Source organism: Strix uralensis, chromosome 5 (assembly GCF_047716275.1).
Source record: "Strix uralensis isolate ZFMK-TIS-50842 chromosome 5, bStrUra1, whole genome shotgun sequence".
Taxonomy (NCBI): domain Eukaryota; kingdom Metazoa; phylum Chordata; class Aves; order Strigiformes; family Strigidae; genus Strix; species Strix uralensis.
Window position 1 is genome coordinate 43,368,613 of NC_133976.1, and position 14,160 is coordinate 43,382,772.

Below are 14,160 nucleotides of genomic sequence, written 5' to 3' on the forward strand. Positions count from 1 at the left end.
CAAATAAATTACAAAGATTTTGAAATATAAGCTGGATGGACCCAAAGTTCCTGCCTAGGCCAAAAAAAAAAAAAAAAATAAAAAATCAATGTAACCTTCTAAACTGTGTAAATTCAAGGACAGTTTATGAAAACTGCTTCTCAAGCTGCTCGAGATTTCTGACTAGTCATTTCAAAACTCAGACTACAATGCAAAGTCTATTCACTGAATTTCTGTTTTGGAATACCATAAAATGACAGTCAAAAAACATTCAAGTTTTGAGAAAACTTACTGCAATAATAAAAACAGTGCACATGAACACTCTTCTTAACACACAAGTTGCTCAAACCAAAGAAGTAAAAATTAAAGATTTACAAGTGGAACAAAGCAATTTAACTTTGATCCTACTTTGATGCCTTTAATTCAGAGCTAGCACTTTACAGGAGTCTAGTTAGATAGCTGGTGTCAAAAAGATGTGCAATAACTGGTAAAAATGAATTTTATCTCAAAAATCATTTCAGTAAGTAAATGTTCTCTAACTTCCATATACATCTTGGAAAAATGAAGGAAACCTTTTCATTTCGTACTAAAGATATTTTCTTAACACTCAAAATTTATCTTTAAGACAAGCATACAACTTGAAATTTAATTCCTCTGTCTAGAAGTTAAAGGAAATACCGTACTTCAAATGTAATAACAGAAGAGGGAAAAACGCTTATCGCTGTCACATAAGAAGAGGTAATGAATTCATTATGTAAACTATAATGGCGCAACTTAAGCAAAACATTCATAAATATTCTAGTTGCTCACTAACAAAGCTAATGCAATCTAAAGGTCATGCATATGAATGTCTCGAATCAGCTAATGCAATCTAAAGGTCATGCCCCAAACCAGTAAGTATCACCGGTTACAAAACCTTATTTTCTCTCCATCTCAGTTTTAAAGCTCACTAATATGACACTGAGTAAAGGTCTATATTTACCTGTCCAACAGATTATGAGACAGCTCAGTGATTCATATATTTTTAAGCTAGTAACATTCTCAGTGTTATATCCACACAAAGTGGATGGGACTAAAATTTTAAAAAAGAAAACATTTTAAGAGAACCTACTGCAACTCCCAGTGAGGCACATTCAGTACCAGATTCTGGGCAAGTGTCATCACTGCTTTTCCATCCTTACTTAGAAAAATGGGCTGCTACTTCACCTCCACAGCTGTGACAGACCATTACCATCTGCTGTTAGCCTGAAGTTTATTTGTGCGTTATAAAGGAACCACTAGTCTTATCAAGCCCCACATGCAGCAATTGCAAAAATACGGATGAAGAAAAACATGTATTAGGAGAAATAGGAATATTGGTCTCATCTCTGATAGTAGAAAAACACAAACAAAAGTAATGGCAAAGCACACAAAGACTTAAGATCCTGGAAAGACAAGAACCAAAAAAAAAAATAAGGAAGAGAAAAAACAAATTGGATAGTCAAAGATAAATGATTAATAGAGTCTGAAATAAATCCAAGTTAAAAGAGACAGTATTAACTTGATTTTCAAGTCAAAAATGAGTTAGAGGTTTCTGGACCAACATAAATATTTTGATCAGAAGCAAGCTGGATGGTAAGACATGCTCCTTGATCTCCCTGACAAGTGAAGCTCTAGGACGCAGTAAAAGACTCAAAGTTTTGTGATTCCAAGCAGATATAAGACACCAACAGCTTGAAATGCTTACCTACACACCACAAAACTGCAGCATCAGGTGCAGAAACTAACCTGCTCACCTCTGCAATTCTGATGACACCATTTAGGCAGGGAATTGCTACTACAGTCTTTAAGTCACTTTGATATCACTTTAATGTTTCTCTTTAAGGCTCTGATACGTGAAACATCACAGAAAAATTTGCATCAAGACCTCGAGCACAATCCCTCTGTTCCTAGGGGTGCTGCTGGCTGTGCCCAGGGACAGCACTGACAGACTGCAGGGCTAACCGTGCAGCAGAGCACCACGGAAAGGGCTATGTGTGAAAGTGGGGAGAAGCAGGCATCTCCCCCATTTCCCTTGGGTCCTCACCTTCTCCTACAGAGCAGCCCATGTCTGCTGTGCCCTGACAAACTGTTCAAGTGTCTGTTACCACATTTGCCTCTGTAAAAAACAGTGGACATCCTAGCTGAAAATACAAAACCACACAGCTGGGTAATTTAAAGCCTTTAACCTCTATCCTGTAGTGATGCTTAAGTAAGAAAAACAAGTAAACTTAGCTACTCCATTCAGTGATCAAACCATATATAACCTCCCACTCTGCAAAATGCAGTCTTTCCCTCTCCTCTTTAATCTTTAATGTCTTGAAGAGAAAGAGATGCCTGTTTTATGAGACACCCAACCGAAAATAATTTTTTCTGGAATTCCACATTCTAAATACATACAAATCACTAGATAAAAATTCAGTGTATTGACATGCCAGGCACTTTTGCTGACCAAAATGTTCACGTGCTTTAAGAGTTACAACAGGACAACAAATAAAGGAGGTTGTATCACAGAGGCCTATATGATGTCCTAAAACTGACAGCTTCTATAACTGTAATCTACAAATTTAAAGAGATTTGGGAAAGGAAAAGATAGCTATGGTAGATTTTTCTCTACGCTACTACAATGCCTTTTTACACAAATCTCTCATCATGTACCTACTATCTCACTACCATCAGAAAAGAACATTTTATTCTCAATAAGAATGTTATTGCAAACTACACATGTAAATAAGAACAAATTTTTGTGACCAGAACAAAACACTCTGGAGAGAAAAGACCTGGTATTGCAACATAAAAAGTGTCTTTTTGGTTGCTCAGGTAGTTCATGTTTTCTTCCTTTTTAAAAAGTTTACCCACCAAGATGTTATGGTTTTAGTGACTGCAGTGTCCATCTCCCAACTCCACTTCAGACATTCTCAGTTTTCACTGCATCTCTTTCAACTTGGGACTACACAATGATGATTATGAATTTGCCTGGGTCATGCCCTTTCCATTTCCATTATCAAGACTACCAGAAAGCATAAACATGCATAGCAATTATATCTAGCTTAACATTCTACTGAGCATGCTTTCCCTTGCACTCTCATTGCCTCAATGAAATGGGCCTTTATACTTAAATTCCGAGGCACAGAAGCCCTTTCAACTGATCAACAGATTACACTTAACTATGTTTTATTCTGGCAATTTATGACCCTAAACTAAAACTTTTCCCATTACAGTTTCCTTAACATTCTTGTAAAAAGATTTGCTACAGCTCAGTGAACAGCATCTTCACCTACAGCTTAAAAGGATTTTAAATTCTGTTCAATAGCAAGAGTCAGCCTCCATCCATCGTTACATTTGGCGAGGCAACATCCCACCCAAGGATGACAATGAGAAGACACCATATTTTATTTTCATTAATTTGAAATGTAGATTTTCATGTGATGTCAATCCTGAGACTATATTAAGAAATCCCCTTTAATCTTTATCTGTTGCTGAATCTGAAGAGTAATCTTCAAGATTATCTACAATGAAAATTAAATACATTTGCATTTAATTAAAAATGCAGAACTCCTTTGCACGCTGACATTTTTAAGCCAGATTAGGAGTCTGCTTTCCTTACCTTGCTTTTTGACATAGAATGTGCTGCATCTTCCTTGGTTTGTGACACATCGTCCTTCCCTTTGTCAAAACCTTAAAGAAAAGACAGCATTGTTGTAAATTATTTGAAGACATTAACATTTTGTATGAGCTAGCCTTTGAAATAAATTTGCAAATTATGCTTAGCATAAAAAAGTATAAATTGGATTTTTAAACAACATATACATACCAGTTAATCACATCAGTTAAAAACATACCAGCTACTACAATATAAACTAATTTAATACCCATTAAGAGGCAAGAACAGTCCACTGTATTTGGATGGCACTGCACCTGATCCAATAACCTGACAAACTGTAAATACGGTGTGCAAACTTTTGTGCTTTTATCTTCTCATTCTCCCCTATCTGGATACATGCATGCACGGAGCAGAATACTAAATAAAGCCTTTTTTGGTTTGCTCATTTCTGTAGCTAGAAATAATTGCTAAATACCACCTACAGGAAAGCAAATCTAAAACACTGATTAAGATTGGAAGTAAATTTTTTGCAAGAAAATGGAAAAGGTCGCTTTCGTTAGCTGTGAATTTAAACTTTCAACTTGACACTGCATAAGTGTAACTACAAGGCTTTATATTAAAACAGTCATCAAAAACCCACATTTATCTTCTGGGAGCGTCTCGCAGTACAAACCCCGCACTTTCCCAGTATCCAAAAAGCAAAGTGAGACAATGGCTGCAGCCAGTATACATGCGACAAAGGAAAGGGGGGTCGCGAGTGGCGTTAGTGCTGCTGCGCAGCTGCGACGTGCCACAGAACATGTACTGAGAACCTAGCATCCTCTTAAGGAAAAATAATCTACTCTGGTTATGAGACTGAACACTCCAGTGATCCATTTTCTTTAAAGAGGTTAATGGTAGCATAAAGCTTCTATAAATAGGAATAAAACAAACTGTGCAATGCATTTATCTGAGTAAGTAAGAATGCCATCGTTTGCATGCCCTCCAAATAGAAGCCAGATAAGTATGAAGTCGTACATGAATTTCAGGAATTATCCACGCAGCTGAAAAGCCTTGCATGGCTCCCACAGTGGTAGCCTAGAGCTGTACCCCACCAGAGGGCACTACATCAGCAGATAAATTGCATAAACAGCCACCAAAAGCTCTTCTGAGCTTCCCTTTGAACATGTTTCGAACTTAGAAATAGAAATCGGTACTCAGATCTCTAAAATGAGAAGATTTATCAGAGAAACAGTTTGATTTCATATTCTTCAGGGGTGCGTGTGTATGTGTGGGCAAACTATGAGCTTTAAAATAATTATTAACTCTCTATAGCAGTGTTGAGTAGTTTGTTCAGGGTAGGATTTCTTTTTTTTGTAAATTAGTATCTTTGGCCTTCCACAGCTTACAATACCCAGAAACTCTAAGACAGAACTGATTCATCTATGACAAATATACACCTTGAGAGGTTTCACTGAGTTATAGAGGCATGAAGCTGGTCTTCAGGTTACATGAGAGATGCAAGATTCCTCTTAGTTTTGGTCTGGTAATCAGTCTTTTCGGGTTTTTTGTTTATTACCTTTTGCAGAGATTCTTTTTAAGACCACATTTTTAAAATTATATACTGCAGAACCATGATATTTCATTTTATGTTTACACCAAGTAAACCTTACATGCCTTTAAAGAAACCTTTACATGCCCTTATAGAAGCCCCTCTGTGCACAGTTCATTAAACCCTTTCTTTTGAAATGCCTCCAACACATCCATGATAGGTTTGTTCAGCTAATGAAAACCTACAATGCAGAAGGCTATTTGACCACAAGGAAGTACCATCTAGACAGGCAGAAGAGTTGGAGTACTAGGGAATCCGGAAAAAAAAAAAATAAAAAGGCATGTGACCATCCAGAGGCCAGAAGCCACATTTCCTATATAACACAAAATACAAAAGCACATTTTCTACAACACCAGTCACCACATGCTGAAATGACAAAGGTTGCTTCAAGCTTTAGAGGACAGACCTGTCCTAGCTCGCAAAGAAATTAGTAGATTTGATGCCAGTCTTAGGCAGTCAAACACACAGCAGAACCATAGTAATGAGGTCTACTCACCCCATACCCAAAAGAAATTCCTCATTAGGAAAGAAGTTCCACTGAAAATGTAACACAGGCATTTTCTAATGTCTTTGCCATTTTTACTTGCTTATTTATAGGCACATATAGAAGACTTAGTGATGGGAATCAACAAGGAAGTGCTAAATCAGGATTTCTCTTAAAGAAGAGAAGCTATAATTCACAGCTTGCTTTCTAAAGGACAACAGTTTTAAGGGCTTTACACATCCTTATCTAACAAACATATGTCTTTATTTTCATAAACAAGCTTTTCATTGGTATCAACAAGCAGAAATGAAAACAGGAAGAACTACTTTGTCCCAGAGAATCAGACACCAAAACCGAAGTTCAGTCATGTTTCCAAGAATTTCACCTCCTTGTTTCCAGTGTCTCAAGCCCAAGAGGTGTGCGTGTTTGCCAATTTAGAAATATGCTGCCACACTCATCGTGGAATGTTCCCTTCCTTACTCACAGGCACAGCAGAGGGTTTGCCTGAGGGGTTTGCTAGTGAACCCAAATCAGGGTGATGCAGAGTAACACCTTGCACTGCTCCATCTTGGTCTGTGAGGAAACCCAACCAGTCAGCTTCACATCCCACATCATCCTACTTTTAATGTCCGTCTCTGTAGAAGGGATAAGCTCACTCAGAACACAGACAAATAAATCATAACTCAGGTACTGATCCAGACATGGACTCACCCAGTGTAAGGACGTGTTTTCCAGGGAGCCTCTATTAAGAGGAGAGACCTCAATACCATAAGCAGTCTTACTTCTAACAAGAACATTTTGATACTAATACCTGCAGGGAAATTTGTACTGAAGCATCATAAGAAGCTATATATGGGCCCAAGCTGAGGACAATATACACTTTGCCATGGAAATATTTGGTTAAGGAAACAACAACAACAGAACAATTACATTCATAGAATCAACCATAAGAAATACTGTTTCCTCCCTTCCTTCTACCACTCACAAAGAACCAATTTCTCTTATGGATTTCCGACAAAGACAACAGCAAAGCCAAGAAAGCTGCGCATCTAAGTGATGCTTTGTGTTATTGCTCTTTTTGTATTTTAGTTCACCCCAGAGGTACTGAAAATTGCATGACAAAAAGTCATTGAATCAGTGTCTGAAGCAAAGACTGCCAGGGTATGAGACACCAGAGGCAGGGTCTAATAAAAAGAATGTGTTCAATGTTTATCAGGAGTGGTTTGGAGCTTAATATTTTAGCTTGCTTGCTGTTTCCCATTCTGTAATTCAATCAGGAACTCTTTAATAAGATAACCTGAGCTCACATTTCACTATGTAGAAATTCAGGTGTTGAAGATGCAGTCCCTTTCTGTAACCTCCTCTCAATTAAATCTCTTGAATTTGTGTTCATTTTCTACCTAAAATCCTGAAAGCAATCTTCAGAGTTAGAAGAGAATGAGCAAGTGCCATTTGAATCAATCTTCAGAGCTGCAGATTAAGCTCCCAGTATTATTTAAGACACTTGCAGATTTAAAAAAAAATATTTTTATTTTAAACACAAGCTCCACTACTGTAGCCTCTAAAGCAATTCTGGACATCAGGGATTGTGTTCAGAGCAACACTAGGTCTTAACAGACTTTCTCCCAGCATGATCTTCCTTGTCTTAACATCATGGGCCCATGGGCTCTGAAAGCTGATCCCAACCCCAGTTCATGATATGACCTTAGAAGCCAAGGGAAACTGTCCACTAGTTCCTACTGTGAAAACTCAACAAGTCCTTCCAAAACTCTCAGGCAGAAATCTATGTGAAAACTCATGATAAGCTTTCAAACAGATGCAAGAGCCTGACAACTTCAAGGAACTGAAACAGCCAGAACTCTACACATGCAAGGTGTCAATGAAACAAAATCACAGTCATGTGAGAAAATAAACCATAATAATTATACATGAGTATCTTTCAGACAGGCAATAAGTACTCCTTGCTTAAACCAAACTGAGAGAGTATACCTTCCACCATACTAAGACTGTTTAAATTCGTCAGATATATAGAAGATTCAAAAGATAAAACATCCTTTAGTTGTATGTTTACACTTGATTTTTTTAATTCAAAAACTGTTCTCCATTTGTTCTGTGTTTTAAGAAGTCACTCATTGTCCACTTATGGACAGTGATCAGCTTTAATGTAGAATTCTATACAGGAAGGAAGCAAATAGGAAACGAATCCCTTTTTGTTTCAGTAATTACCAGACTACACGCATTTATTTGAAAGATAGGGAGGATCTGTCTAGTTGCCAACTCCATTCTTTCAAATCTTTATTTCCTGAGCAGCTTGAATAAAACTCAGCGTTAGATTCTTGGTAGAAGGCTAATCATTTCCTGAAGCAGAGTGAAAGGAAACATTATAGGGTAAAAAATGAAATCTAGTAGAACGTGATGTCCCATGCAACAGCCCCCACCTGCCTGAGGCTGAACATGCTGCTCCAGTGATTCTGCAAGCCAGCACTGGCCAGTGATGCAGAGAGCTCCCTAATCACCAGCCTGAAACCTTCCCTATGCTCTGTACCCCAACTCTTTTCCATGGCTTCAGAGCCAGGGCTTACAAATTCAGTAAGCCATTCTGCAGTAGGCATATAATAAAAAGTGAAAACTGTTATATTTTCTTGCTCCCATCCAGCATTCTGGCTCCACGGGACTACGCAACGAAGTGTGTATGTGTGTATGCACAAGACAAATCACACATATAGAGTAATTCCAGTAAGAATGTACAATTTCTACAACGTCCCTTACATGAAGAGGTGACCTTGCAACACATTTTCAAGCATCAAAGTTTCCTAAAGTAAACAGCTTAAGTTCAGGTACCTATATGAGAAGTGCACATTATGAACAATGAAACTGTAGAAAATCATCTCAGTACTCCAGTACTGATTTTCAGAAGACAACAAATCTGAGCAAAAGGAGATTTAAGCCCTTTCTGTTGTTGAATCTCTTAAAAATCTTGCACTACAGAGTTTAGCAAGCCTATGCTTTTAGCCTTAACTCATTCTATCTTGTCATTTTTTGTCAAACCACTGATGACAAACACACATTCTTTAGTAGTTATAGCTAAATTTAAACCTTCTGCTGTACCTCACTATTTTAAAGAAAGTCCATTGTGGAGGGGGGAGTGGAAAGTACAAAGGAGGAAGGTATTTATAAACCACATCACAGAACTTCAGTCATAAAAGCCTAAACAACCAAAAGAAATATTCCAGTCAGTACCAAATACACAAATGCCTTTTAAAGTGAGATCTGCTGCTGTGTAAGCTTACTTGCCTATCTGCAAATCTTGCCACTACAAAGAACTGTTATCTAAATGCATACAAGCAATATTCTTTCTGATTTCTACCAACGTCTCACTACATTACTTTCATTCAAGCTGAAAAATCTGAAGTCGAAATTATATTCTCTTCTGTACGTTAAGAAATGCAAGACCAAAACAAACCTGGTAAAGCAGGAGAGAGTTCGTTATATCCTCCAAATGAAGCGTTCCGGACAAGCTTTCGGCCATCAGCTCTTGGAGAAAACACAGATGAAATCCCAGCACATGAAGAAAACCTACGTCGCACTGGACCCTCTTCCTTCATGAGTTAAGGTGTTTGTGTAAGGATTATGTTCTCTGTGAAAGCTGGTTAGCATTAGCTGGTTGGAACAAGAGTGTTGCAGTAACAGCCTTTTACCTCACATTCTGATGAGTAAGATACAAAAGGAAAAAAAAGAAACAAACGAAGGGCACACATGAAAAATGCAGTGAAGAGACAGAAGCTGCCAAATCAGCAGCAAGCCAAGCAACACTATATCCCTCTCGTCAAACCCATTAGGATGCTTAAAGCAGAATGACTTTGCTTCATCTCCTCTTTCGCACAAATACACTGCATCGTATTTTTTACATCTGTTTTAGTCCTACTCATCTCTACCTTCTAAGCAAACAAAACCTGTGATTATTTAGGTTTTAAAGATCTATTAAATCAATTCTTTTCCCTGTTAGTCTTTCACGTCCCAAATTTATATTGCACGAAGCACAACTTGTGAGCTATGTGGCTTCCCTATTTGATATTGTGGTACGCTATGGGAATCTGGAAAAGGAGCCCATGTTTTGTGTTACGCAGCCATGTTGAACTTTCCTGTTTAGGCACTTACCTAGCTAGTTTTCATCCACAGATTGCCGTGGCTTCTATACCTTCATTTCTTATTTCTATTTAAAAGGTGAGGCGATAGCTTTTTCTTCTCTAAGATTCTGGCATATTTATATATACAAACCAGCCTGACTCCTGGAAGAGGTACACCAAATAAGCTCCACAAAAAGAGTTTTTTATTATTAATGGCCCAAATATTCTATGCAATGAATAAAACACTTAAATGAACCAACTTAGATTTTAAACATAAAAAATCCCAGCAAATTGTGCTTCAAGACTAGAAATTAGCTGATCCAAACTGTTCTTGCTGATAGCTACAATAATAAAGTCAATTAAGCTCTCTCTAACCTACTTCATCCACTGCACATCTGACACTGTCCCGCACGACACCCTTGTTTCTAAATTGGAGACACATGGATTTGACAGATGGACCACTCAGTGGATAAGGAACTGGCTGGATGGTTGCACTCAAAGAGTTTCAGTCAACGGCTCAATGTCCAAGGGGAGATCAGTGACGAGTGGTGTTCCTCAGGGGTTGGTATTGGGACTGGTGCTGTTTAACATCTTTGTTGGTGACATGGACAGTGGGATTGAGTGCACCCTCAGCAAGTTCGCTGACGACACCAAGCTGTGTGGTGTGGTTGACACGCTGGAGGGCAGGGATGCCATCCAGAGGTACCTGGACAGGCTTGAGAGGTGGGACTGTGCAAACCTCATGAAGTTCAACAAGGCCAAGTGCAAGGTCCTGCCCATGGGTCAGGGAAATCCCATGCACAGATACAGGCTGGGTGATGAGTGGATTGAGAGCAGCCCTGCAGAGAAGGACTTGGGGGTATTTGTGTATGGAAAACTGACTATGAGCCAGCAATGTGTGCTCACAGGCCAGAAAGCCAACTGTATCCTGGGCTGCATCAAGAGAAGTGTGGCCAGCAGGTTGAAGGAGGGGATGCTCCACTCTCGTGAGACCCCACCTGGGGTACTGTGCCCAGCTCTGGGGCCTCCAACGTAAGAAGGACATAAACCTCCTCAAGAAGGTCCAGAGGAGGCAATGAAGATCATCAGGGGGCTGGAGCACCTCCCTTAAGAGGACAGACTGAGAGAGTTGGGGTTGTTCAGCCTAGAGAAGAGAAGGCTCCAAGGAGACCTTAAAGCAGCCTTCCAGTACTTAAAGGGGGCCTATGGGAAAGATGGGGAGGGACTCTTTACCAGGGAGTGTAGTGATAGGATGAGGGATAATGGTTTTCAAATGAAAGAACGTAGAATTAGATTAGATATAAGGAAGAAATTATTTCCTGTGAGGGTGGTGAGACACTGAAACAGGTTGCCTGGAGAAGTTGTGGCTGCCCCCTCCCTGGCAGTGTTCAAGGCCAGGTTGGACAGGGCTTTGAGCAACCTGGTCTAGTGGAAGGTGTCCCTGCCCATGGCAGAGGGGTTGGAACTAGATGGTCTTTAACGTTCCTTCCAACCCAAACTATTCTATGATGATTCTATGATTCATTAGATCAGCTGCTTCTTTGCCCTGACTACTAACATGCATGGACACCCTCTTCCATATGTGAAATTTCCTTCCCAGCTGGTGCTTCTCTGCCGATCTCATGTTCCCCACCACACTTTATTTCTGACAAAATATGTTTTCAAACCTACTCTGTTTGCTGGAAAGCAGAAAAATAAGACACTAATAACTGGCTTGAAAATTAGAACTTGCATTCTCCCTTACTCTGTACTAGAGGTCTCCTCTTCTTACGAAGTGAAACACATCCCAAAAATTAAATCAATGGTAGTGTGAATTTGATTAATCCTCAATAATACTGTTTACTCCAGCTCTTATGCAAAGAAGTTTATTTACTATTTGCAGCTCATTAATTTCAGTTCACATTGACTCAAGGATAATACAGTAGACTGAAGTATTTCATAACCCCTGTGAAAAGTTTTAACTGTGCAGAGTATATGAGCATTAGTACCTCTAGATACATACACCAAGACACATACAGAAAACACTGAAAATAATTTTTCTGATTATGAAACACAGTAGCTTCCAGCATCCTATGAATCACTAGAATTTCTTCATGTCTCTTAACAGACTAATATCCCAATATGTGCCAAGGAAAAAAGATGTAACTGAAAAAACCCAAATATGAGCCATCAATAGAAACCATTATATGCAATATATAACTCACTTCTTTGGCACAAGAAGTGAAAAACTATTTGCTTGAGCACAGGGAGGGGGAGAAACTGGATGAGCATGTCCTGTACTCAGGCCTATCTCCATTTATCCACTACTGTGTCTCATACTTCCCTCAGCTGAAGCAATTCTTGTCCAGATATCCCTGAAGAAACAGAAAGAGCAGATGAAAAACTTAAGGAGTGGAATGGTGGGGTGATGAGCAGGAAATGCAAGGAGGGAGAACACCACTTGTTTTTTTGTTTTCTTTGGGTTTTGGGGTTGTTTTTTTTTAAATAAACACAGCTCCACATCACTTCTCCAAATCTATCTTCTTAACTAAAAAAGAGAGCAACTACCTTGATCCGAATCTCCTCAGAAAATGTATCTTCTTTTTTCTAATTAAAATCAAGAGAGAGCTGCAGTAGAAAAACTTCCCTTACACACAGGAGGAACTGTATCCTCTCATTACAGACCTATCTTGCCCAGTTAATAGGTCTGTTATCTCAGCTTTCAGAGTCAGGGCTATGACCCTGCTCGGGAACGCTCTGCTCTGCTGACACTGGTATCAGGACATTTCCATGTCTTGTACCGTAATGGCAGGGTCGCACAGACTGGTGGGAGGGTCTACCACCAGCCACCCACACCGCTTTGCCTGCATCTGCCTCCAGCTGCTGTGCCAGCCAGTTCTGGGGCCACTACTGGGCATGACTCTGATAGCCTACCAGGTTCTTCCACAACACAGTCTTCTCCACCACATTACATTCATGTTATTAAGAAGTGGCTAGACATCCAGGGGTTTGAGGAAACAAAGGAATGCTGAAGGTTTTCCCCTTATTTCTCTCTATACCCTCTCAGGTTCCTTGACACTGCTCATGTAGCCAAACTGTAAATGAGAACAGATTAAAAAATCTCTTTCTTCTTCCTGTGACCTCTTCTCCATTTAGAAGTGAAATTGAGATCTAGATAAAATTAAGAATTTCAATAAGGATAATGTTATGTTTCCCCTCTCTGAAGCTATCTCCCAACCAAGGAAGCCATCATTCTGCCTAAGTACCTTCTGCTTTAACTCGACAGCAATATAGGAGTGCCAAAACATGACACTGTCTCACCACTGCAAAGGAGGGGGAAGGGACAAGAAAAAACCCAACTAAATTTAAGCTTCCTCCTTCTTTTCCACCCCCCCAGTCATCTTCATATTTAACTTAAATCTGCAATGGTAAAACAGTTAATTACATGGTTTGGCTGTAAAAATTCACTAGTTGTCCACTTTTTCAACAGCTTGTGATTTATTATGACTGCTAATACTTGCATACACATGCACATTTGCTTCAACTACTTCAAAGCAGTATATGTTGCTGGAGAGATAGCTAACACACAACTGAAAGCCTGTTAGATCAAAAGGAATCTGTAACGTTCTTCTCCATGGTGTAATTCTAAGATAAAGTTCATTATAACTCTTGAGCATCAGCCTGTGATATTAAAGGTGTTTCTGCTCTCCACACACTCAGCACCCAAAGCTCTTAGAAACCCTTTTAATTTAAAATTTGATTCCTGAAAGGACACAGAGGTACTTTTAAGAAGTTGGAAGTGCTTTTACTTGGATGTTCTCAACATGACAATGGAAAGGTTCATTAACCACCACATATTAGACACACACACACACACAAAAATAGTCATTTTTCCTCTCCTTCCCTCCCCCAAAATAAATTCAGACAGAATAGGCCAATCTACTGATAAAACCAGAATTAGTATCATTCATCAGGTGACTTTAGAGTAATGTCCCAGGAAGCCTTCTATCCTTTTGAGATCAGTTCCCCGTGCCGTAATAATTGATATACTTAGAAAATGCACTAACATACACAGCTTGGAAGTTTACATGGTTTCGAAATACTCACAAATAGGACTACAGCCAAGTCCAAGTGTGGAAGTTAGACACAGCTGAAAAGCCTGCATAAACAGGAAAGTATCTGCACTCTAGCTTAAATGCATCAGGTGTGTGCCACAGTGTATCTGTACATGAAAAAATAAGATTCCTCATAAGAGAAGTTAAGTACTTCATGAAAGCAGGCATTAGACTATATATGCCACTGAAAGGGAGAAAAAGTCTCCTGGTTTCTGTTTTATATAATACCTGAATCAGTAGAAAGAAGAAAAAAGCATGACTAA

The 14,160-nt window shown here is 39.1% G+C and overlaps 1 protein-coding gene across 19 annotated transcripts in view; it reads right to left on the reverse strand.

Annotated features, from left to right (window-relative positions):
• Positions 1 to 14,160, reverse strand: part of OSBPL8 (oxysterol binding protein like 8) — a 96,167-nt gene that overhangs the window by 28,448 nt on the left and 53,559 nt on the right. For 17 of the 19 annotated variants that reach the window (XM_074870621.1, XM_074870628.1, XM_074870615.1 and 14 more), the window contains one exon: positions 3,605 to 3,675. In XM_074870621.1, coding sequence (XP_074726722.1) covers positions 3,605 to 3,675 — 71 coding nt within the window. Of the gene's footprint in view, positions 1 to 3,604; positions 3,676 to 9,139; positions 9,383 to 13,889; positions 14,005 to 14,160 lie in introns of all 19 variants that reach the window. The other 2 variants (XM_074870624.1, XM_074870625.1) reach the window with 2 other exon arrangements.